At 36.1% G+C, this 26114-nt stretch overlaps 1 protein-coding gene across 1 annotated transcript in view; it reads left to right on the top strand.

Moving 5' to 3' along the window:
* Nucleotides 1-26114, top strand: part of LRP6 (LDL receptor related protein 6) — a 163030-nt gene that overhangs the window by 112722 nt on the left and 24194 nt on the right. Inside the window, exons 8-15 of the mRNA XM_038576811.1 lie at nt 418-634; nt 1203-1492; nt 2987-3213; nt 5369-5553; nt 6187-6513; nt 13249-13451; nt 15488-15699; nt 16777-16967. Coding sequence (XP_038432739.1) covers nt 418-634; nt 1203-1492; nt 2987-3213; nt 5369-5553; nt 6187-6513; nt 13249-13451; nt 15488-15699; nt 16777-16967 — 1852 coding nt within the window. The remainder of the gene's footprint in view (nt 1-417; nt 635-1202; nt 1493-2986; nt 3214-5368; nt 5554-6186; nt 6514-13248; nt 13452-15487; nt 15700-16776; nt 16968-26114) is intronic.

The raw sequence follows: 26114 nt of genomic DNA, 5'->3' as shown, positions 1-26114 counted from the left end.
TGTAAAAAAGACAGAACTCTCAGGAAAAATATATTAAACAAAATATGTAATATAATGTATAGGAAGGTACATTAGAATATTAAAAAAATGTACAAGCAAATTTAAGTTAATTTATTTTTTTAAGTTTTACATAGTTAATAGAGATAAATTCGTAAACTAATATTGCTAGAATTTTTAGAAGGGTAATAATTATTGAAATTGTAGAAATAGAGATAAAAATGAGCTTCTACTGAGTATTTAAAATCATTCTTGTTAAATTAGCATGCTGTCTTTTTGTAAAAGAAAGCACTATAATAGGTATAACCAAGATGACACTTTTCAGTTTTGATACAGCAGGCAGTTGGATTGGTTATTTTTATATACGTTTGAAGATTAAGTACACATCTTTACTTCTTGTCTTTAAACTTAAACTTGAAGGTTATGAATACTGATGGCACTGGGAGACGAGTACTAGTGGAAGATAAAATTCCTCACATATTTGGGTTTACTTTGTTGGGTGACTATGTTTACTGGACTGACTGGCAGAGGCGTAGCATCGAAAGAGTACACAAACGAAGTGCAGAAAGGGAAATCATCATAGATCAGCTTCCTGACCTCATGGGCCTAAAGGCCACAAATGTTCATCGAATCATTGGTAAGTAATTCCAAAATTCTCTCAGAGATGGAAACCAGGAATGAGAAAATATAGAAATAGTGGCTTGTAAAGCGGCAATGTAAATTGTTGATGTGTTATGGGAATGTAGAAATCATCTGTTAATTCTTTTTTAACCAGGAATAGCCTTTTAAATGTAGGCTTTGTACTTAAAATGTAGTACATGGTCCCATTTCTGACTTTGACTAGTGCACTGGTCCTTAGGCAGTCTGGTGGTATACTGCTCCCAGGAGGTCACCATATGATGCTAACTTAGTATGGGCAGCTGAGTTGCATTGTTCATAAACTACACGTCAGAACTCCTGGGTTCAAGTATTCCTCCTGCCTCAGTCTCCCGAGTAGGTGAGACTACAGGCCTGTGCCATTGTGCCTGGCTTTTTATTCCCTGTTAATAGTATTTTTTATGAGATTAGACTTGAATGTATATTTGGGAGCAGATATAATCATACGTCTTTGTGAACCACACCCTAGTCATTTTTAAGTGAACATGTGTTGATTGTGTCGATGTTTGTGTCCCTCTATGCCCTTTTTTAATTAATGTATCTTTTAGGTTCCAACCCCTGTGCTGAGGAAAATGGGGGATGTAGCCATCTTTGCCTCTATAGGCCTCAGGGCCTCCGCTGTGCCTGCCCCATTGGCTTTGAACTCATCAGTGACATGAAAACCTGCATTGTCCCAGAGGCTTTCCTTTTGTTTTCACGGAGAGCAGATATTAGGCGAATTTCTTTGGAAACTAACAATAATAATGTGGCCATTCCTCTCACTGGTGTCAAAGAAGCTTCTGCTTTGGATTTTGATGTAACTGACAACCGCATTTACTGGACCGATATATCACTCAAGGTTAGCCCAAGAACAAGAATGTTAAAACTGAAGACTAGAAGGGAAAATTTACAAAATGTCTGAGTCTTCATGCTATGATCACTCTCCTTCATTGCTTAATAGGCAGAATTCAACAAAAGCCCTTAACTTTTTAAAGGACGTCAAAGAGAAGGTCCATTCATTATTTAATTAAGTGCTTTTTAAAATACAGGATATTTTGCTTGAGTGTTTTAAATCTGCAAGATATAATCTTCTACTTTTTTTCTTTTTTTTTTTAATTTTTTTTTTGTAAATTTATATTTATTTATGAGAGTCACAGAGAGAGAGAGAGAGAGGGAGGCAGAGACACAGGCAGAGGGAGAAGCAGGCTCCATGCACCGGGAGCCCGACGTGGGATTCGATCCCGGATCTCCAGGATCGCACCCTGGGCCAAAGGCAGGCGCCAAACCGCTGCGCCACCCAGGGATCCCTTCTACTTTTTTTCTATTTGAGGATGATGAGTGATATTTTCTACAAGAGTCAGCAGTTATTTATCCCATATAAATGACTTCTAGAGACTTGACTCAATTTATTTTAAACAAAATTTTGTAGTCTGGCTGAGGTAGAAAACACCAATTTGAGTTAGAGTATAGCTTTTTCCTAAAATAAATATCAAAAAGCATACTGAATCAATAGGAAGAAAGAACTCCTGACCAGAAAATCTGGAGAATAATCTTTTGTACTTCTAGATTGTTTTGGGCTTATTTGAGATAACTTGTGTAAAATTTGTCTAATTTGCAAATACCATGGGTATTGGAGCTAGAGTTGAATTCTAATGATCAGTAAAATCTATTAATTGAGTGAATAAATGAAGTAAATAAATATATTTTGGCTTGTATTGTATGGCCTTCTAAATTTCCTCATCTTGAAAATGGAGATAATACTTATCTTGCAGGGCTATTTTGAGGATTAAATGAGAAAATAAATGTATACAAAGTACTTAAGGCAATGCTTGCTAAGAAGTAGCAGCTATTATTACTTTAAATTTTGGGAGGATTCAGAGTTACAGTGGTAATAATGTGATAATGGTTATATACATTTTATAATGGATAAAGTTGTTGGGATATTTTCAGATTGACATGATGACATGGCATACTCTCAAGAACCTTCAGGAAGCTGACTACCAGTTATGAGTCTACAACATTCTGGTCATATCTTTTTTTTCACTTGATTACTAATAGATTACTAATAGATTTTGAAGGCAAAATCATTCTACTGTCTTACTGGAATAAATTTTTGATCCTTAAGAATTACAAAAATTTCTCCCTGGCTTTGATAGTAAAACTTGAGGTCACAGTTGAATTTATTAGAGATTGACATCAGGTTTTTTCTGTGCTTGTAAAATATGTGAATTAAGAAACTATACCTCTGGCTCTTCTGAATCCTCCCAACCAGCAAAAACCAAAACAAATACTCTTTCTGGATGGTGTTTTGTACTTAAGCCTTGTGATTCGGTTGTTACTGTTATTTTTGCAGACCATCAGCAGAGCCTTTATGAATGGCAGTGCACTGGAACATGTGGTAGAATTCGGCTTGGATTACCCAGAAGGCATGGCAGTAGACTGGCTCGGAAAGAACTTGTACTGGGCTGACACAGGAACGAATCGAATTGAGGTGTCAAAGCTAGACGGGCAGCACCGACAGGTTTTGGTGTGGAAAGACCTAGATAGTCCCAGAGCTCTTGCACTGGACCCTGCTGAAGGGTAAACAACTTTGATGCATGCATTTTTTGCAACTATACATGGCCTGGTTATGCATTATATCTTTGATGTCTTAAGTAGTGCTTATTTAGGACTCTAATAACTAAACCATAGGTAGTAGGCTTTATTTTAAAACCCATTAGTTGAGGGGCACCTGGGTGGCTCATTCAGTTAAGCGTCTGACTCTTGATTTTGGCTCACGTCATGATCTGAGGGTTGTGAGATCAAACCCCACTTTGGGCTCTGCGCTCAACATGGAGTCTGCTTGAGATTCTCTTTCTCTTTTCTCCCTCCCCCTCCCCCTGGTTGCACTTGTGCACTCACTGTCTCTCTCTAAAATAAACAGAATCTTTAAAACCCATTAGTGGAGATTTCACTGATTTAGAATTACTTATTAGCTAAATTTTACTTTTGTCATTATTAACATTAGGTAGAGAAAGATTAGTGAAATGGATTAGTGTTTTAAATTACCCGGCATACTTATATGCTAATAAACAGCCTTTCTGAAGATATCAAGTTTGCATTTGCTTGCATACTCTCTCAGGTTAAACCAGATTCCAAAACCCACTGAAATAATTCCATATACTAAGAATTAGTTGTATTTTAAAAAGCTCCATTTTAGAATATTCATTGATTCAAAATGGACAATTAGTTTGATCATGTTTAGAAGCTTAGAGAAACTTTGATATTAAATAGTAAACTTTTCAATAAATAAATAGTTGTTTATTTATAACATGACATTGTGTTTCAAGGATAAGTGATCCTCTGACATGATTTAGCAAGTTTTAGAAAGCCAACAGCTAAGAAATCTGAAATTTGAAGAATAATTCCACTTTCAAAAGCAGAAGTTAACAATGAGAACATATAAGCATATTTACCATATCTGTAGTTTAAAAAGTTTCTTTGAAATCACATTAATTGCATTATCAGCTAGTTACCATCTAGTTAGAAGGCCATAGCAAAGAAAGTTCTTTGTGCTGACATGTTGTGATTGGATTACGGTGATCTTGATTCCAAGCATGAGTTACCAGATAGATAACTTCAATAGTTGAGACTAAGGACTCTAGTTTATGGCAACTGACATTTCTCTCACAGTTGTTTCTCCTTGCTTCTTGTGTGCACATGCCTGTCACCTGACAAATGTGAATACAGAGTGAGCCCAGGACTAATTTTAATTTTCAGAAGTGTGTTCATGCATTGTTACCAAGTCAGCCATCAGCTGACAAGCTAATGAGTAAATGTCTGTACTCAGATACTTGATGAGAGTTGGCATGTGAAGTGCTTTCCTAGTCCCCATATTCAGAATGTCTCAGAACTAGTTACTAGTTTAATTGAAAAAGCCTTTAGCTAAGGATTAGTTTCTAGTTCTCACTCTGCCACGTGACTGAGTTGAAGAAATGAGATCATTCACATTTCTTTTATTGCTTTGGCCTCTTTACATCTGTAAAAAGCCTATACTATGGGGCTGCTCTAAGTATAATGTGGAAAACTTGAAAAAATAAAACAAAAGCAAGAGAGCGTTTTAAAATTTCACAGGGATTATAGTAGTAGTGTCACTGCCCAGCTGACTTGATAAAGGGTGATTCATTGCTTTTATACATATAGTATGTATCCTTACACTGTGTGACCAAATGCATTTCAAATTTTGCTTTTTAACTTCATTTAAAGGCTATTAAGTTTTACCTTTGATGTACTCCTGCAACTTGTTTTTGGGGAGAGTGATTATGCAAGTCAAAAAAGAAGTCTAAAAATTTGAAAACTCAAATTACTTGTGTTTGGAAAAATATAAAAAGAAAATATTCAGAAATGAAATCAGATTCTGAGCTTAGAGCTTTAATTTTTTGGTATCTTGAATATTAGATTTATAAATGCAAGAGCTGCAGTAAGGAAATCATTGGTTTGTTTCCAGTTTCTGGGTTTTGGATGGAACAAATTCATTGGAAAGACTAAAGAAAGCTGACTCACTTCCTTTTTAGGATATGAGAAAAAAAATATTTTGTTGAGGGTGCCAAAATAATTGAAAAAATTATAACCATGATTCTGTTTTATCAATTTCTTTGATTTAATGTATATTTTCTTTAGTTATTATGCATGAATATGACCCTTTCTCCCAAATAATCAAAAGTGAAATGCTAAATATCTGTTGTTTTGAATTTAGATTTATGTATTGGACTGAATGGGGTGGAAAACCTAAGATAGACAGAGCTGCCATGGATGGAAGTGAACGTACTACATTAGTTCCAAATGTGGGGCGGGCAAATGGCCTAACTATTGATTATGCTAAAAGGAGGCTTTATTGGACAGACCTGGACACTAACTTAATAGAATCTTCGAATATGCTTGGTAAGCTGTACTTCTTTTTATTCAGGCAGATAGTATGTTCTTTCTGTGTAAAAATCTGTGGCTGCTCTTTACCATTGGTTAGGACTATTAATAGAACATCATATGAATGTCTAGATTCTTCCTCTGTCTCTTATTGTGTCCTGTTTATTATTGTTAATAGTGGGCCAGGTACTTGGATTCGCATCTCTTTATTTTGTGGAAATTTTATTATTATTGGGCTTGTAATAGAATTTATAACTCCCTAGATATTCCTGAAGTGACTTTTTGTACTAGTAAAATAAGTATATTCATTTCCATCTTTTTATTGAAGGAAGAAGAAAAGTTCAACTTGTAGACCCTTATGGAGAAAAGTAAGACTGTAGTCAAAATAGACCATTTGTAGAAGTTTTAACAAACTCAGTGATTTATAGCAAGAATATAAGTTTGAATCATGGGGTCAGACTGCAGATAGATTGATTTCAGAGGACTGGTCTGGTTTTTAAATTGCTTTTAAATAAAATGTTCTATTTTAAATTGCTTACAAATGTAATATTTTCTGAGTTACAACTTTTTTTTCTTTTTGCCAATAAGACGTATACCCTCACATGTTTCATACCTCTGATTCTCCCCTGTCTACTGCCGTTCTGAAAATAGGACTCAACCGTGAAGTTATAGCAGATGATTTGCCTCATCCTTTTGGCTTAACTCAGTACCAAGATTACATCTACTGGACCGATTGGAGCCGACGCAGCATTGAACGTGCCAACAAAACCAGTGGCCAAAACCGCACCATCATTCAGGGCCATTTGGATTATGTGATGGACATCCTCGTCTTTCACTCCTCTCGGCAGGCGGGCTGGAATGAGTGTGCTTCCAGCAATGGGCACTGCTCCCACCTCTGCTTGGCTGTTCCAGTAGGAGGTTTTGTTTGTGGATGTCCTGCCCACTACTCTCTTAATGCCGACAACAGGACTTGTAGTGGTAAGCTGCATTTCTCCCCAAAGCAAACTAGAATTTGAGGAGAAAGCAGGATTTTGAAAACACTGTGTAGTTCATGTTCTTTTAGGGTTAAAAGTTGTAGAAGTCCAGAATTGATCATTTGTCTAACAAAAGAGAAGGAATAAAGATGGAAAAATATAAGTTTTTGTAACTCACTATTTGATGATAGCTAGTTGCTGTTATAGAAAAATTGTTATAGAAAAATTAAATCTTTTACTTTGAAGCATTAAATATCTAATGCACAATTGCATATTGAAAAAGACAGTCATGCATTGCTATACATAATTTATATTCATTTTTATAAAAAAGTATAAACAGTACAATAAAGAATCTTCAAAATACAACCTCTTTGTCCTTTGAAGTTCATAGAATAGACTAAAGATAAAAAACTGAAGTGTATAAGAGGCCAGGTGGAAAATGCATCTGAGTAAATTTAGCCCTGTATGAAACATTGTAAATATATGGGAACTAGAGAGCACATGCTCTGAACATAGTGGGTGGTCGCTACTTAATTTCAATTGATGTTAGTAGATCTCCTCATCCAGTCATGAATCCAGAATTTTTTTTTTTTTGGCTGCAATATCTTCTGATATTTAAATATTAGCAATACTTATATTAAACATACATTAACCACATACACACAGCACTAATAGCAAAACACTGTAAACAGACATTGTTGCCTTGGAGAAAGTTGGTTTATGGTTCAAGTATATGTGAAGGCCCATGTCTTTTTTTTTTTTTTTTAAAGGTTTATTTATTCATCAGAGACACAGACTGAGGGAGAAGCAGACTCCTTGAAGGGAGCCCGATCTGGGACTCAATCCCGGATCCTGGGATCAGGCCCTGAGCCAAAGGCAGACGCTCAACCACTGAGCCACCCAGGTGTCCCAAGGCCTGTGTCTTGTTGGGTAGACAAGAACTAATTGGTAGATAGGATAAAGAAATAGAGATTTCTCAAAGAAAGAGTAAATTCATGGTAGAGACATGTTAGGATTATGACTGACTAGCATAGATGGTAACAAAACTCCTATAGGGTATTAGATTAACTAATACTATTCAAGTATTAGTAGTTTTATATAACATATATTTATAATATAGAAAATATTACATATGAATAATGTAAAATAAGTATATTTTAATATAACATTTATATATTCTATAATTATATATTAAATAATATAACAAATATTACATATAATAATCATTAACTATTTAGTTAACTATTGAAATTACTTTATTATGTGCCTGAAAGTATAAGAAGTCACATGGGAAAGGATTCATTGTGTTCAGACACAAGGCTTCAGCTGTGAAAAACAACAGTATGAGTTGATAGTTTAATGATTTGGAGTCTTTGCCGCATATTAGTTTTGTGTTTTACTACAGCTAGTCACATAAACTTTTTTTTTAAGATTTTTATTTATTTGAGAGAGAGACAGTATGAGTGAGTAGGGCATTGGGGCAGGGCAGACAGAAAGGGAGAAGCAGACTCCCCGCTGAGTGGGAGTCCAGAGGTGAAGCTCAATCCCAGGACCCTAAGATCATGTATGACCTGAGCTGAAGGCAGATGCTTAACCAACTGACCCACCCAGGTGCCCCCAGTCACATAAATTTTTTAAGTCTTAAATTTCCCATTTGTAAATGGGAATAATAACTACCATGTAAGGTTGCTATGAAAATTAAGACATAACATGATTTGATTGCTGTATAGAATGTATTCGAAGAGAAAAAGGCGTGGTAGCAGGGACGTCAACTAGACTGGTGTGGTAATCAGGTAGACTTGCTTGGGATGGTAGCAGTGGTGATGGAAAGAAGCTGGATTAAAGGTGTATTTTGAAGCTAGAGTGAACAGAACTTGTTAATGGGTTGTATGTGAGGGAAGAAAGGGAAAATAAGCAAGGATGACTTTTAGATTTTAGGTTTGAATAGTTTAGATAGGAGACAAGAAGACTAGAGAGGAAGACTAGTTTTCAGAATGAAATAAAAAGTTTAATTTTTGGCATATTAGATTGATTTTCCTATGGGACATTGAAATAGATACATTAAATAGGTGATTGGAGAGAGGGGAGGAAACATGAGATAGTAGATAAATTTTGGAATTGCTAGCATATGCTTAAAATGGATGAAATTATTTAGGGAGGGGATCCCTGGGTGGCTCAGCGGTTTAGCGCCTGCCTTCATGCCCAAGGCGTGATCCTGGAGTCCCAGGATCGAGTCCCACATCGGGCTCCCTGCATGGAGCCTGCTTCTCCCTCTGCCTGTGTCTCTGCCTCTTTCTCTCTCTCTCTCTCTCTCTCTCTCATAAATAAATAAAATCTTTATATAAAAAAAAGATTATTTAGGGAGAAGGTTTAGAGTTGGGGTCAGCAAACTTTCTGTTAGGGCTAGAGAGTAAATATTTAGGCTTTGTGAATCATAGTTTCTCAAACCTCTTCACCTCTGTCCTCTGGTAACCTAAGGAACTCAGTTTGAGAAGGGAAAGCAACAGCCAAAGAGGTCAAAGGAAAAGCAGGAGAGAATAGTGGCATCAGAAATAAGATTGTTCCCAAAAAGTACTATGTTGAATGCTGCTGAGAGATTAAGTGAATCCTAAAATAGAATTTTCTGGATTTTTGAGTAAGGAGGTTATTAGTAACCCTGAAAGAGAGTAATTGCAGGGAAATAACGGTGAAAGATAGAGTTGGTCAAAATGTGAATGGAGAAAGGGAAAGAGGTATGTTTTTTAAAGAAGTTTGACTTTGAATGGAAGGAGAACATAGAGGTAGTAATGGAGGATGGAGACAAAGGGACTATGGAAAGACCTTTGGAGATCATTATTTTAGCTGCTTTTATCTGTGCATATTAGTTGGTGAGTGAAGGCTATGAGAAATCAGTGCTGAGTGTTTCTAGTATCTGTCTTTGGCTACCTTTTGGTGATAGATCACTAATGTTTCAAGAAGCTTTCTGTTGTATGCTCTTTCTATAATGAGTACTATTTAATATTTGTGTAGAGATGTATTAGCCAGTGTTCTTTACCTGTGCTTTTTCTTTTTCCTGTAACATTTATCACTCTTTGATATCCTATATAATTTATGTACTCTAATATTTACATATTATAACTTCTTTATTATGTTAACTGCTTTTTCTCTGTCTCTTGGAATATAAACTCCTTGAAGTAGCTTTTTTGTTTTGTTTTGTGTTTTCACTGATATATCTTAGGTGCCTAGAATAGTGCTTGATAAATAGTAATGATTCAAGAAATCATTATTAAAAAAGGATGAAGACAGGACAGGACTTGGAAGAATACATATGATCTTCCATTTGATAGCTCTGTGACCTTGGGGAAAAACTTAACCTTTCTGAATTTGCTTACCTAAAAATGAAGGTGATAATTTTGGAGATTAACATCTAGAATGATAAAGGACATGTTGGAAGTCCTAAATAAATGTTTGTTTCTTTTCCTTCTCAATTCTCTGAAATCATCTTATTCTTTTACTTTAAAAAGTGGTGGCCACAGGGCTCTCCATAGTTATTGTCATCTAATGTTTATTGCATCATGTGTGTGTATTCATTTATTCTTTCAATGAATTATTTATTAAATGTCTGCTACATACTGAACATTGTTTGAGCCAGTGGAAAATGTAGCAGTGGATGAAATAGACATCAGTCTCTGCCCTCATAGAGCTTCTATTCTAGTGGACAGATATTGAACCAAATAAGTAAACTATACCATGTATTAGATGGAGATAAATGTTACAGAGAAATATTAAGAGTAAGAAAACGTGAGGATGAGGATTGCAACATTAAATATGATAATCAGAGAAATCCTTACTGATAAAGTGACATTATGTCAAGAACTGAGGGAGGTAAGGAGATGAACTAGGTGGATATTTGGGAGAAGACCTAAGTAAAGGGGATAGTAAATGCAAAGGCCCGAGGAGGGAGCAGTGCCACTGGAACAGAGTAAATAAAGAGATTAAGTTAGGGAAGAAACAGGAAGCCAAATTGTGGAATCCCTTGCTCAGTACTGAGGTGGCTGGTCTCTATGGTACCACTGTGCAAATTAGGAAAAGATGTTTCCTTTGGGCAGTCATAGACACACACGTGCATAGCTTGGCTAATGAAGTGTGGACTAGACCTTGGTCCCTACTCAGTGCCCACGGCACAGTGCACAAATGGCACAGTCAGTTGCATGGACTTGGCCTTATAGTTAGTTTATGAAGTTCTTACACAGGAGCATCACCTCTCTTTAAGCTACAGGTGAACAACCTTCCAAAGAGCTGAAAACCTCCCTCCTACTTAACACCTCACCCCCCAACTTATGCATGTGGCTGTCTTCATTGTGAGAATGCAAATCTCAGCCTGTATGACAGTTTTTAAATTACCATTTTGCAGGAGATAAGGGAGTTAATGGTTATATAAATTAGATGGATTTAGGTTTACAAAATTGCATATTCTTTGTCGCTTTAAGCATGGAATGACTAATCAAGTCTTCACTGAAATAAGTCAGAACATTAGCTCCCTCTTAGAGATATTGAGCCAATTAATTGTAGTTGTTAATGTCATCCATAGGCTTTTTGAAACAAGCTTTTCTTTGAAGCCATATATGGCTTTGTCTTAATCTACATTTCTAGAACACCTAACTGTAGACTCTAATTGAAGGTTAAAACTGGACTCAAAAAAAAAAAAAGTACCCAGTGCATTGTAGAAGTCAAATATATATTTGATTGTTTCCCACACAGGAAAAGCTGGCAACTAAAACTCTGGAGTCTAAGCCTCATTGTACATCTTTGTATAAGTGGTGATTATTCAGTTAGAAACTTAGTTTAGAGCCTCCCCTCCCCCCTTTCCTTGATTTACAAGAAAGTAGTACTGCCAAAAAATAATTCTTTAAAAAGAAAAAAGATAGCAACTCTGTTGTGACATGTATTTTTACTACTTAAGGCATGGATTCTACTGAAATTGCTAAAAGTTGTTAAGTCAATATGTGAGGGAGTTGATTCCAGATAATGGAGGGTTCCCATGGGATCATTGAAATACTTTTAAATCTTCCAAACTGGGTATGGGCTTTTAGCCAGTGAAGAATTTACATAAAGCAGAATTCTTGTGTTGTGAACGTAACATTGTGTGTCAACTATGCTTCACTTAAAAAAATAAAAAAGAATTTCAGTGTTGTGAATACCAAGTTTCTTTATGAATACCAATGAGTTTCTTTGGATTGAAGCCAGTGTACATTTGAGCGTAAATGTAAAGTAAACCAGGGAACCACACATAATGGAGTTGTAAAGAATGGGGGTTAGGAGGAAATAAAGTAAGGAGTTCTGGATTGGCCATTTATGTTTATATCCATGAGAAGGACAAAATTCTACTGGATTCAGGTGATGACTGAATATCAAAAGAATAGAGTATAATTATGGAATTTATATATGTATGTTTTAATGAAGATTTTCAAAATGCTGATAGACTTTGAAGTTGTCAGTAGCGCTATAAAATTCTGTTGTTCTCTAGATATTTTCCTGCATTAAAAGTAATTATATAGTAATCAGTGGCTTAGTCCCAGAAATGGGAAATTTAGTTTCTATTGCATTTCTCCATTTCATAAATTTAGGACATCATAAGAACAGAATATTTTTTATGAGAATTAGAGATAATGACTATAAAGTATTTGTTTTTACTAGTTTTATGTGTTTGAGAGAGAGAGGAGGAAGATAGATTTTACTGGCTCTCTCTCCTTGTAAGTATAACATACACAGAATGCAAAATAAAACTTGTATCTGCAATCCATGAGGATTTAATTTCTATTGATACCAACCTTATTTTTTAAAAAAAGATTTTATTTATTTATTTGGCAAAAAGAGAGTGAGCCTGAGGATAAGCAGAGGGAGTGGCAGAGGGAGAAGCTGATGGCCCGCTCAGCAGGGAGCCAATATGGGTGATGCGGGATACCCAGGACCCTGGGATCATGACCTCAGCCGAAGGCAGCTGCCTTTAACACAACTGAGCCACCCAGGAACCCCAATACCAAATTTATTACTGCTACTACTGATATAATAAACAGTAGTTATTTTTACTTTACATTTATATAATTTTTCATTGAGGTATAATTGACATAACTAACCTTGTAATTTTTAAAGTGTGTTCATATATGTTGTAAAATTCTTAAAGCAACTCAGTGAGCAGGACAAGATAGCTATAACCTTATTTTAGAGTAGAGCAAACTTTGATCCAAAGAGGTTCAGTAACTTAGTTATGATCAAATGATTAGATTAATGGGAGAGCTGAGACTAAAACCAACCTTGAAATTTCTGCTTTGACCAGTGGAAGCCATGGTTCTGCCACCCACAAGAATAGGTTATGGAAGAGTTAGAATTATTTGCTTTGTAGATGAAAATTTTGATAATCTTTATCAGTGCTTTGTTGAAATCAAGTCCTCTTTTATTTTTTCTTTCTTTATTTTTTTTATATTTTTTTCCTCTTTTATAAACTCTGGACAAGATGGAACAAAATAGGCTAGAGACCTGTATCACTGGGTAAATTCATAACTGATTTGGTAGCATAGTGCTGATTAGGGTAACCTTGAGGAGAGTTTCTGGGGACATTCCAAGGGTTTTATCTTCAGCCTTACCTCTTCAGCATCTGTGTCTGTTTTGTATGAGATGCAGACAATAGGCTATCAAATATTTGGATGATAACAAGGCTTAGAGTAATTTTGTTTCAAATTTGCTCTTTTTTTCCTTTAAGCTCCAACTACTTTCCTGCTCTTCAGTCAAAAGAGTGCCATCAACCGCATGGTGATTGATGAGCAGCAGAGCCCTGACATCATCCTTCCTATCCACAGTCTTCGGAATGTCCGGGCCATTGATTATGACCCACTGGACAAGCAACTCTATTGGATTGACTCACGACAAAACATGATCCGAAAAGCACAAGAAGATGGCAGCCAGGTAATTCAGGGTTCATTTCGAAATCTCTTTCTTTTGCCTGGTAATTACAGTAACCAACCACCCTATTTTACTTATTTCTTGAGTGAGAGAAAGAAAAACTGAAATTCTGGACCTAGTAGCTTTTTTCCTCCTAATAATCCTTGATAACGATAATATTATTGGAATAAAAATTGTATAAGGAAAATTTATGTTCATATGTTGGTAATGACTTTGTCACTGCCACTCATATTTGTTTATATAGTTTTTTCCACTATGGTTTCATTTACATGGAATGTTAGAAGCTTTGAAATCAAATCGACCTTGGTTTTGATCTTTGCTCTGTCACTTACTAGGATTCTTAGGAATATTTTTTTTTAAGATTTATTTATTTATTTGAGAGAAAGCAAGAGAGCCGGGCAGGAGGGATGAGAGCAGAGCCTGACATGAGGCTTGATTCCAGGACCCTGAGTCCGAAATCAAAAAGTAGGCTGCATAACTGACTGAGCCACCCAGGCACCCCTCTTATGAACTCTTTAGCTGAAAACTATGAAAAGCACATATCCCATTATCTGTTACATAGTAGGTAGAGACTCAGTAAATAACACTTTTATTAACAATTTTAAAAAGTTTAAAGGACAGGAAACATATAACACATTCTCATTAAATTAAAAAACATCTAGGATATGTTATCACTAACCTGATGATGGGGGGGGGTGCTATTATTTGGTGACTATAGAGTGAGAATGAAAATATTATCATCAGGGCAGCCCGGGTGGCTCAGCGGTTTAGCACCTGCCTTCAGCCCAGGGCGTGATCCTGGAGTCCTAGGATCGAGTCCCACATTGGGCTCCCTGCATAGAGTCTGCTTCTCCCTCTGCCTGTGTCTCTGCCTCTCTCTGTGTGTCTCTCATGAATAAATAAAATCTTTAAAAAAAAGAAGAAGAAAATATTATCATCAAATCTTGTCTATACTTACATACCAGTCACAATTTGCATACTGTTATCTATACTATGTGACTTTCTTTCTGTGACTAAGCAGTTTTAGAATGGGTTTGCTTATTTGTCTTCCTTATAACAGTGATCTTGGATTTTGACTGTATCAAAATTTAGGGTGATTGGATTACTAATTTTTGATATGTCTTAATATCCCACAAAAAAGGCAAGGAAATAATGTATTTAGAGGCTCTTGAGGGATTATTAAGGAGATAACAGTTATAGTGGTATATCACAGATGCACCTTCCACGGTATAGAGCCAGAGCTAACAGGCTGGTAAATAGTAGAGAGAAATTATAGATGTTACTATACAGCCAAGGACACAGCAGATAAACAAGATAGCCTCATTAAAGGGTATGTTAACTCAGAGTTGCCAAGTAAAAGAAATATAACTTATTCAGGTAGAACACAGATGAACTGAACCTCTCTAATTGCTTTGTTAAAAAGATTGTTTTTCAGTGGTTTGAGGATTGGAGAAAGACATGAGTGGTAGATGTGGTTTATAGCCCTAATTGGTGTATTTCTCTACAGAGTTTTTCCCTTCAGCACAATTGACATTTTTTAGGCTGTATAATTCTTTGTTGTGGTGGGATGACCTGCACATAGTAAGCTATTTACCAGCATCCTTGACCTCTGTCCACTAGATGTCAGTTATGCCCCCCTGGTGTGGCAATCCAGAGTGTCTCCACACAGTGCGAAATGCCCTGAGTTGAGAACCACCACTTTAATGGTATTTCTGAGGGGTGGTTCTAGCTGCTGTCCTCTCCTGTTTACAGGAGACAGTTCTTATCAATGCACTAATACGTTCCTAGAGCACCTAATATGGCCTCAGCTCTCTTATCTGCCCCATGTCATTAAAAACCAGAGGGAACATTTGAAATGTATGGTAGCAGAAAAGCACATTACACATTACAAAATGTATTAGTACGAAATGTCCAGTGACTTGAGATTTCCTTCTCAGGTTTGTAACCATGTATGTACGTGTAAGCATTGTGAGTGATCACCTCAGGGTTCCCCAGCTTGGAGTCTGATTTTCTCTGTGTATGTCTTTTTCTATCCCTAGGGCTTTACTGTGGTTGTGAGCTCAGTTCCAAATCAGAACCTAGAAATACAACCCTATGACCTCAGCATTGATATTTATAGCCGCTACATTTACTGGACTTGTGAGGCCACCAATGTCATTAATGTAACAAGATTAGATGGGAGATCAATTGGAGTGGTACTGAAAGGCGAGCAAGACAGACCTCGAGCCATTGTGGTAAACCCGGAGAAGGGGTATGTTGCTGAAGCTGCACACAGATATCTTCGCATCTGAGACCCTCATCAGCCTTCCTTTCTGCTCCTTTGTTGTTTACCTTTAAGTATCCTGTACTCTAGTGAAAAACTTGATATTCGCCATCCACCTGCCCCTGCATTTTCTTATATCCTTGCTTTCTCTGATTTTACTGCCTAGAATTTCTTTCTGTAGTCACTATTGCTGTAGTTCTCATTCCTAACCATGCCTTCAGGACCCTTTGCACTGCAGCATCCTCTGTGAAGTTTTCCTTGATCTGCCCAACCCGAGCCAGATGTGATTTCCCCCTTTTCCAAATGCCCAGCACTCTGTACCTATGCCTCTCTAGTTATGCTTAGTCCTCTACCTTCTACTTGTTTTCAGTGTTGTATTTTCTACTAGACTTTAGGTTCCTTTATGAGAAGAACTAGTATATTTTCTTTCATTCAATACAGAGCTTTACATTTGGTAAATAATACTTATTTGCAACTGAATGAATAAGCAGTTCAGCAGAGAAGTAGCTTATTGCAAAAGAGTTATAGGAAAGAGATGAGCTATAGAAGTTAAATATAAGAAATAATTCACATGTGACTTATTTTTGGTTATGAAATAGACTAATTGGAGAAGGAATTTAAAATTTTGTGTTCAAGTCTCTCTGGTTACGATTATTTTATTTATATATACTGTAATGTTCCAAAAGCATAGGTGTGCCTGTGTCTATCACTTTATTTTATTTTATTTTTAAGTAATTTCTACACCCAACATAGGGCTTGAACTCACAACCCCAGGATCAAGAGTCCCATGCTCTACCAACGGAACCAGCCAGGCACCCCATCACTTCATTTTATTAATCCATGAAAATTAACTCCCCAAAGAAAAAAAGAAATTAGTTTCCTAAGAACTTCTATATACTCTGTGTTACTGTTGTTAAAAGTAATAAAAGTATCCCATGGCCTTTAAAAATTATATATTCTACATTTAAAAATAAGATTTTAAAATATTTTACTCCTTTTAAGAATATTCTCACTTTGTATGGTTTCTTATTTTAATGAACTTACGGTTTTCTCCTTTCTCTTCAGGTATATGTATTTTACCAATCTTCAGGAAAGGTCTCCCAAAATTGAACGGGCTGCTTTGGATGGAACAGAACGGGAGGTCCTCTTTTTCAGTGGCTTAAGTAAACCAATTGCTTTAGCCCTTGATAGCAGATTGGGCAAGCTTTTTTGGGCAGATTCAGATCTCCGGCGAATTGAAAGCAGTGATCTCTCAGGTACCTAAGAAATGTATTTCCTTATTTTAATTTGAGTTATTAAGATGATTCGTTACTAGAATTTGTATTTTTCTTCCATTGTATTATTTTTGCACATTTCTTTATGATTCTACTTACTAACAGGTAGTTAGCATCATGTTGGTTGGAAAGCACTTTTTCTTCAACCATCAGCATGATTAGTTCCTCTGTTATCTAGTAATTTCCTAATTTTCTTGATTTGGGCTCTACAAATAATATATTTCTTTTTTTTATAATTTTTTTTTTAATTTTTATTTATTTATTGATAGTCACAGAGAGAGAGAGAGAGGCAGAGACACAGGCAGAGGGAGAAGCAGGCTCCATGCACCGGGAGCCTGATGTGGGATTCGATCCCGGGTCTCCAGGATCGCGCCCTGGGCCAAAGGCAGGCGCCAAACTGCTGTGCCACCCAGGGATCCCCTATATTTTTAATGCATCACTTCTTTTCTAATTCTTCTGCTCTAGTTTATGTTCTCATCTTCTCTGGCCTGAGGTCTAGCCAATGAAATCTCTTGCCTGCTGATTTTCCCCCCTGAAAGTTTATACACTGTTCCTAAATTGATTTTCTGAGCATGGTTTCTAATCATGTCACTGCTACTAAATCACATCACTGCTACTAAAAAAATGTTCAGAATAGTCTTATAACCTGAAGAAAAAGTCTAGTTGTATACTTACATTGCTGTTTGCCTTTCACAGACCCATCATCAAACTCAAATGATCTAAACATTGCTGGTGTTTTAAACAAATTAAATCATTTGTTGGTTCTTCAGATATACTTTTACTTTCTTATCTGTCTTCAGACCTCTGTCTACAATCATAGTTATTTCACTTCCCCTTTGATTTCTGATGTCCAAATACTCTATGTGGCCTCACTAGTGATCAGGTAAATGAAATTAAAATAATAAACTATGTCTATCAGAGTGGCCAAAATATGTTAAAGTTGGTTATACCCAACATTGGTCAGAATGGTAGAGAATGGCATGCTGTCAATGCATTTTGGTATAAATGGAATTGATAAGACCTTTTTGGAAGACAGTTTGCCAGTGAATTTCCCTCTTAGATAGGTTTTTGTTTGTTTGTTTTACAGAAATACCCATTTGTACAGAGGTCACTGCTGAGCATTATTAGTAATAGTCTGTCACAGAGAAATACACTTTGCTATGTCAAGTGTATGGAATATTACAATTATTCCCCCAAAATGAGATAGATCTGTGTGCACTGACATAGAAGGATAATTTTTAAAAATTACGTTGTATAACAATGTTTATTAAGATCTAGTTTTTGGGATGCCTGGGTGGCTCAGCAGTTGAGCGTCTGCCTTCGACTTAGGTCGTGATCCCGGGGTCCTGGGATCGAGTCCCACCCACCTCGGGGTCCCTGCATGGAACCCTCTCCCTCTGCCTGCGTCTCTGCCTTCTCTCTCTGTATGTCTCATGAATAAAATCTTAAGGAAAAAAAATCTAATTTTTAAAACTTAAATTAATTTTATATATGTATACACACACTATAATTGATGGCAGCTTACCCTCTAAAAGTATTTATACTATGTGTGGACACTGTACGTATACACACATACCAATAGTTGTATATACTATTAAGAAATATATGGGTATAGGGATGCCTGGGTGGCTCAGTGGTTGAGCGTCTGCCTTTGTTTAGGGCATGATCGAGTCCCACATTGGCTCCCTGCATGGAGCCTGCTTCTCCCTCTGCCTATGTCTCTGCCTCTCTCTCTGTGTCTGTCATGGATAAATAAATCTTTAAAAAAAAAAAAAAAGAAACATGGGTATATACGTTTGTATGTTCTTCGAGGAATAGGCAAGCATATACACCTCGAGAAAGGCCTGGAAGGCTAGCATACTAATATGTTATTTCTATGTCATTTGAGTTTTTATATGTTTAATACATTTATAATTTTTTTAAAAAAACTATAAGATATCTTTTCAGGCTCAAATGCCTCCTTCCATTATGCTTTCTCTGATTCCAGTCATGTACGCATTTATGGATGTGTGTACACATACCTCACATGGTATATTCTTTCCCTCATCTGATCATCTGTATATCTTATGTCATTTATAATTTGAATAATACTTATGTCAGTGTTCTCTTACTAGTGTTGAGGGTGGGGTTCCCCCCTCTTTCTTTCTTTTCATTTATGGCGTTTATTTTTTGTTATAAGGGTAATACATACCATTAAAGACAATTTAGAAAAGAAAAAAAAATCTGAAACACTGTCATTAGTAACACTTTAACTTCTATTTTTTAATGCATCTTTTTTTCTGCCCTTGTAAAATGGTTCCAACATACAGAAAGTATAAAGTGCTTGCCATCCAACTTTGTTAAATCTTAGTGTTTGGAGCCATATTTGCTTTTGAACTCCTTCCCTTCCTCCTTCTCTTCCTTGAGATGAAAAATTAGAATCTTAAAGCCCTTGTGTGTCCCTTCCCAATTCTATTCTCCTCACTCTTTTCCTCGAGGTAACTGTTGATGTTTTTATTGCCATGCATATTTTGTTCTGTGTGTGTGAGTGTTACCATACATACACATATAGCTATTTAAAACTTTTTTTCACTTTTTTATTTTTATTTTTTTTTAAATTTTATTTATTTACTCATGAGAGACACAGAAAAGCAGAGAGAGAGCCAGGCTCTCCCTGGGAAGCCTGATACACCACTCAGTCCCAGGACCCCAGGATCAGACCTGAGCCAAAGGCAGATACTCAACCACTGAGACACCCAGGCACCCCATTTTTTTCACTTTTTAAACTGAATATAATCTTATGTATTCCTTTGTAGCTAGCTTTTTTCAGATATATTATGGTTTTGAGATAATCTGTGTTGATCCATAACTCTGTTAGTTATTTTCAGCACTAAATTAGTACTTCATTGTATGAATCATTCTGTACTTTATTCTGTCTTTCTAAACTGCTATTCCCCATTTTTTGGCATTAAAGGCAGTGGTTTAGTGAGTATTTTTATACAGATACTTGAACTTTTCTCTGTGGCCTAAACCTTGTAGTAGAATTGTGTTATGTATATATTCACCTTGAATAGATACATCCAGGTTTCTCTTTAATGATTATATCAACTTAAAATCCCCATTAGGAGGGGATGCCTGGGTGGCTCAGTGGTTGAGCGGCTGCCTTCGGCTCAGGTCATGATCCCAAAGTCCCTGGATTGAGTCCCACATCAGGCTCCCTGCATGGAGCCTCCTTCTCCCTCTGCCTGTGTCTCTTCCTCTCTGTCTCTGTCTCTCATGAATAAATAAATAAATCTTTAAAAAACAATCCCCACTAGAAGTATATGAGTTAACCTTCCAGTATTTGGTATTGTTAGAATTCCCAATTTTTACTAATCCAGTGGTTTAAAAAGTATATCTCATTGATAAAATTTGGATTTCCCTGTCTGATATTAATTTATTGGTCATTCATATTCCATGAATTGCTATTTATTGCCCATTTTTCTGTTACTGATTTTTAAAAATTCTGTATCAGACTGTTAATCCATTATCAAGTTACATATATATTGGAGGAGAATTAGCATGTTTAAGAAATTCAGTCTTTTCATCTACGATGGTGGTCAGAGATCCCTCCATTTGTTTAGGTCTTATTTGATCATTTTTAGTACATCTTTACACTTTCTTCTATAGAAAAGGATATGTATTGCATGAATCTTCTTCCAATTTGTGATTTACCTTTTTTCACACTTCCAATGATGTCTTTAGATGAAAAAGAAGTTCTTAATTTTAGTGCAGTACAGTTTACTAATTTTTCCCATATGATTAGTGCCTTTTATGTTCTATTTAAGAAATCTTTGCCTACTGCAAAGTCACAAAGATATTTTGTGGTGGTTTTTTTTTTTCCTAAAATTTTTTTTGTTTAACTTTTCTCATTTAGATTTATGATCTATTTAGAATATATTTTTGTAAATGGTGTGAGGTAAGGGTTAAAAAATATTTTTCCCTCATATTACTATTTGATTTTACAAAGTTTCTGAGAAGGTGATTCTTTCTTCACTATACTCTAACATCACCTTTGTTATAAATGAAGTGACTGTATAAGTTTGTTCCTGGAATCTAATGTTCCCTTGGTCACTTGGTCTTTCATGATATTTTGTCTTAATTCTTATAATGTCCTAACAAATTTATCAGGTGGTTTCCTTTAATATTTCTTAAAGATAGTTATTGTTGACCATTTACACTTCCATTTATATTCTAGAATCTGCCTCTGAGTTTCCACCAAAAATGAAAGAAACCTAGTAGAATTTTGACTGGGTTTACTTTGAATTTATAGGTCAATTTGTTATTTTTTATAATATTAGTCTTCCAAATGCTAAACATGGTATATCCCTCCATTTATTTAGAACTTTAATTTTCTCTGTGTTTTATACTTTTCTGTGTAGATATCTTTCATTAGAGTTATTTCTTGGTATTTGAGGCTTTTGAATGCTAGTGATAAAGAGTATTCTAAATTTTTAATATTTCATTTTCTGATTGTGGGTGGAATACAAAAGCAGTTTCCTTTTTTTCTCCCATTCTGTTTTGGAGCTTGGTCCCAGGGACCTTGCTAAATTCAGTTATCTGTGGTTTCTTTAATATTTGAAGATCATAGAATCATTTATCTACAAATTAATGAAAGCTTCATTTCTTCTTTTTCAGTTCTTTTTCCTTGTTGCTTTATTGCACTGGCTGGAACTTCCAATACAGTGTTAAATAGAATAATAATAAGAATCATCATCATCATCATCATCCTTGGGTTGTTTTGTTTTGTTTTGTTTTCTTGATTTGGAGGAAATCATTCAATACTTCGTGATTAGGTATTATGTTTGCTAAGGTTTTTCTGTAGATAACGTATTTAACAGATTAAGGAGGTTCCCTTCTATTCCTACTTTGCTAGAATAAATCAAACTTGGCATGATACATTTTTTTATTATATTGGTCGATTTTGTTTACGATGTTTGTGTCTGTATTCATGAGAATGATTATCCTTTAGTTTTCCTTTCTTATAATGTACTTGTTGGTGTTTTGCCATCAAGGTTACGTTGGCCTCATGAAAAGAAATATTTCCTCTTTTTCTGTTTTCTAAAAAAGGTTAGTATAATGTTGGTGGTTTTCTTTCTTTTTTTTTTCTCCTTCCTTATAGATTTGTAAACAATCATACACCTTGGTCATGGATTTCTTTATGCGTCATATTTTTAGCCTCTTACAGACAGAGCCTTTTACACTGGATTGCATTTAGTACCTGTGTAGCTTATTGAATAAAGAAGCATATCTTTTCATTGTTGGTTGTGGTGTTTAACTTACACCCCTTTTAACTGCCATTAAAGTAGATCAGGTCCTTATCATGTCAGGGGTCCTCAGTGACACTGTTAACAGCTCTTTTTTCTCAGTGGTCCACTTTAAGCCATCCTTGTAATACCACCAGCTAATCTTTTTTATTCACTCCTAATATTTTAGGCTTAATTTAAATTTTCATCAAAGTAATACATGTAAATATTTGTGGAAATCAAATGCTTCTTAGTTTATAACAAAAAACAAGTGTACTGCTCTATCTACTCTCAGTTCCTACCCTAAACATCTACTTTGTTATTTAAAATAACTTGCTTAAAATGGCTATTTCTTGATATTTCAACTTTAGACATCACACATTGACTTCCTGTGATGGAAAATAAAGATTTTGCTTTCTTTAACTGTATAGCCTCAAAATATTCAAGAATTTTCCTCCCATCCTCCCAGGATAGTTATAAATTTTAAGTTCCTACTTAATTGTTATTTATGGCTATGAAAATATTACCATTAGCATGTTTCCTTCTATAGCTTTTTTCCCCCAAAGCTAATCTTGTCTAATGTAAATATTGTTTCAGTACCTACAGATGCATCAAGCAATACATCTTTTTTATTTTTAATTAAAAGCATACCTCTTGAATTTATCATCTTATTCCAATCTAGGTTTGCTTGCTTTTTAGGCCAACTTCCTTTCGCCATTATTATCCTGGGAATGCACTTGCCAGTCTCCGTGGTGCTGAAACCTATTTACTGAATTCCATTTCTCTGGCTAATTTCTTTTTCTTGGTAGAATACGTCCTCTATTAGCTTCTTGAAAGGAGTTCATAGTAGGTTAAATTTTTTCATTTATTTGTCTGAATTTTTCTCCCTTACACTTGGTTAATAATTTGGATGTTTGGATCCCTGAATGGCTCAGCAGTTTAGCGCCTGCCTTTGGCCCAGGGCGTGATTCTGGAGTCCTGGGATTGAGTCTCGTGTTGGGCTCCCTGCATGGAACCTGCTTCTCCCTCTGCCTGTCTCTCTCTCTCTCTCTCTCATGAGTAAATAAAATCTTAAAAAAATAATATTAATTAGGATGTTGTATAGCATTCATGTCTCATAACTGTTTTCTCCCAATTTTGAAGGTAGAACTCTGTTGTCTTCAAGATCTCATGTTGAGAAGTTTGATATCATTGTGGTTCCTAACTATTTATATATGATCCTCTATTTTCCCCTCCAGAAGCTTTTAACATCTCTTCTTCCAGATGTTCTAGAATTTAATGATAATTAAATTGTGCCTTTGTATGATCCCTCCTTGACTTCCCTCTTTGTCTCTTTCTTACGTTGAACTGATTAGTAGGTGATGCCTTTCTATCTGGAAACTTACATCTTCAGTTCTTAGGAAGTTGTATTTGTTTTTTGTTTTTTTTAATGTTGTTTCTTTAATTATCTTCCCATTCTGGAACTTTTACTCAGTTGTTGGATTTTTTTTTTTTTTTTAAGATTTTATTTATTTATTCATGACAGAGAGAGAGAGAGGCAGAGACACAGGCAGAGGGAGAAGCAGGCTCCATGCCGGGAGCCCGATGCAGGACTCGATCCCGGGACTCCAGGACCGTGCCCTGGGCCAAAGGCAGGCGCTAAACCGCTGAGCCACCCAGGGATCCCCTTGGATCTTAACTATAACTATTTTTCTCAATTATCCATGGCTTTGTCCTTTTGTTCTGCTTTGAGTTTTTCAAGTTTATCTTCCAGTCTTTTTTTTGAATTTTTTTTTCAGGTATCATTTTTTATTTCCAAGGACTCTTGTGTTCTGTGAATGCCTTGCCCCCATCATAAGTATCCTGTTAGGTTTTTGTTGCTCTTGATTTGTTTTCTTCTGCATTAAATTTCATCTATTTCTCTAAATTCCTTTATTCTGTTTGTTTTGGGCTTTGAATTTAAAAGTAGAAGTTTTGGGGCACCTGAGTGGCTCAGATGGTTAGGCATCAGCCTTTGGCTCAAGTCATGATCTCAGGATCCTGGGATGAAGCCCCATATCCGGGCTCCCTGCTCAGCAGGGAGCCTGCCTCTCCCTCTGCCTCTCCCCCTGCTTGTGCCCTCTCTCTTTCTCTCTCAAATGAATAAATAAAATCTTTAAATAAATTTTAGATATCTGGTGATCTTTAGTTGTCTTTTTTTTTTTAATATTTTTTATTTATTTATTTATGATAGTCACACAGAGAGAGAGAGAGAGAGAGAGAGGGGCAGAGACACAGGCAGAGGGAGAAGCAGGCTCCATGCACTGGGAGCCCGACGTGGGATTCGATCCCGGGTCTCCAGGATCGCGCTCTGGGCCAAAGGCAGGCGCCAAACCGCTGATCTAGGGATCAACTAGGGATCCCTAGTTGTCTTAAACTTAATAGTGAGGCATTAAAAACTCTGCCTTTCCCCACTGCTGCTGCCTGTGAAGGAGTGGGAATCTTATGAACACCTGGCTCTTTTCTGATGGGACCCCCAAGGTGACACTATCTGAAGTTTTTTTCTCTTGGACACCTCAGGTTTTTTTATTTTATTATTGTTGGTGGTGGTTTGTATTTCCTATAGGGATGTCTTCTGGTCTTCTGGAGGAATATAAAAGCTGGCTGCTAGTATTCTTGGAACCTTAGTCTCACCAATTAGAAAGTAGATTTTTAACTAATATCCCCTGTAAAATCCCATGTATGGCACTACCTCTTTGTCTTTGCCTGGTATGTTAAAAATCTGGTTCAGTTTCTTTAGCAGGTATATCTTCAGTCTTCTGATAGAGGAAGAGAGGAGACCCAAGAGGTGAATAGCTTCTTTTACTTATTTTCAATCAGTCCTCTTCTCTCAGCCCCAGCCATGTAACTCCTCCCCTTGCTCATCCAAAATTACCTGGTGCTTCCAGTTCCTGAGCTAATTGATTTTGTTGTTGGCTTCACCAGCTGCGGGCATTTAGTTTTCTTTGGGCAACTATGTCATTATCCCTGGTCTGCTCCAACTTCTAATTTGTATCATTTTGTGCTCTGTTGTCCTGTTTGTTCTTATGGCATTATACCTTAATTTTTTACTACAATTTTTAGGAAGAAGCCTAAGAGAACTTGTGTTTAACTTACCATGGATCTGAATGTTTATCTAAGCAGTGCTTTCTCATCTGGAATATCTCCCTGTTTTTCTCCCTTTTAAAAACTTAGCTTTATGCTTGCCTCTTTCCTAGAACTTTCCCTGATATTTCTAAAATAGAAACTAATACCTCTCTTTTAATTAAACTCTAATCACTTAGGAACCAAGAAAATGTTCTATAGATATTTGAAGGACTATTATGAGGATCAGGGAAGGAATGAATACATTTTTTCTTTTTGAGTGAGGGAGAATCTATGGGGATGGAGAATGGGGCACAGATTCCAACACACTGTATGAAACAACCTTCTTAAAGTTCAACAGTAAGAACAGTTGTCTGTTAAGAGTTAACATCCTATGTCTGGGATGTTATAGAAAGAATTCTTTGTGGTAAGGTTTGAACCAGATAACTTTTGAATCAGTCATTTTTTCTGTGTTTTGAGTGGCCAGATAGAGTGAGGGTGGAGTTGTTCTTCACAGAGCCTTCAGGTGTACTCAGCAAGTAGGGGAGGCCAAGAGCTGAGAACTCAGAGCTCTGGGCTCACCACGACTGCTTTATCTAGAGAAGTCCCATTTTTATTTGATTTATATGTTAAGACTCTTCATAAAATGTAATTTGAAAAATGGACTCTGCTTTTTAAAAATTTTGAAAGCTACTCTGTCTTTTCCATGTTTCTATGAACGAGAGTATTTTAGTATGTATTGGGCACTTACTTGCTTTTGTTTGTGGTTAAATGTCTAATCTGT

The sequence above is a fragment of the Canis lupus genome, chromosome 27 (genome assembly GCF_011100685.1).
Source record: "Canis lupus familiaris isolate Mischka breed German Shepherd chromosome 27, alternate assembly UU_Cfam_GSD_1.0, whole genome shotgun sequence".
Lineage (NCBI taxonomy): Eukaryota > Metazoa > Chordata > Mammalia > Carnivora > Canidae > Canis > Canis lupus.
Note: the sequence above shows the minus strand (reverse complement) of the source record. Positions and strands in the feature narration are given on the sequence as shown.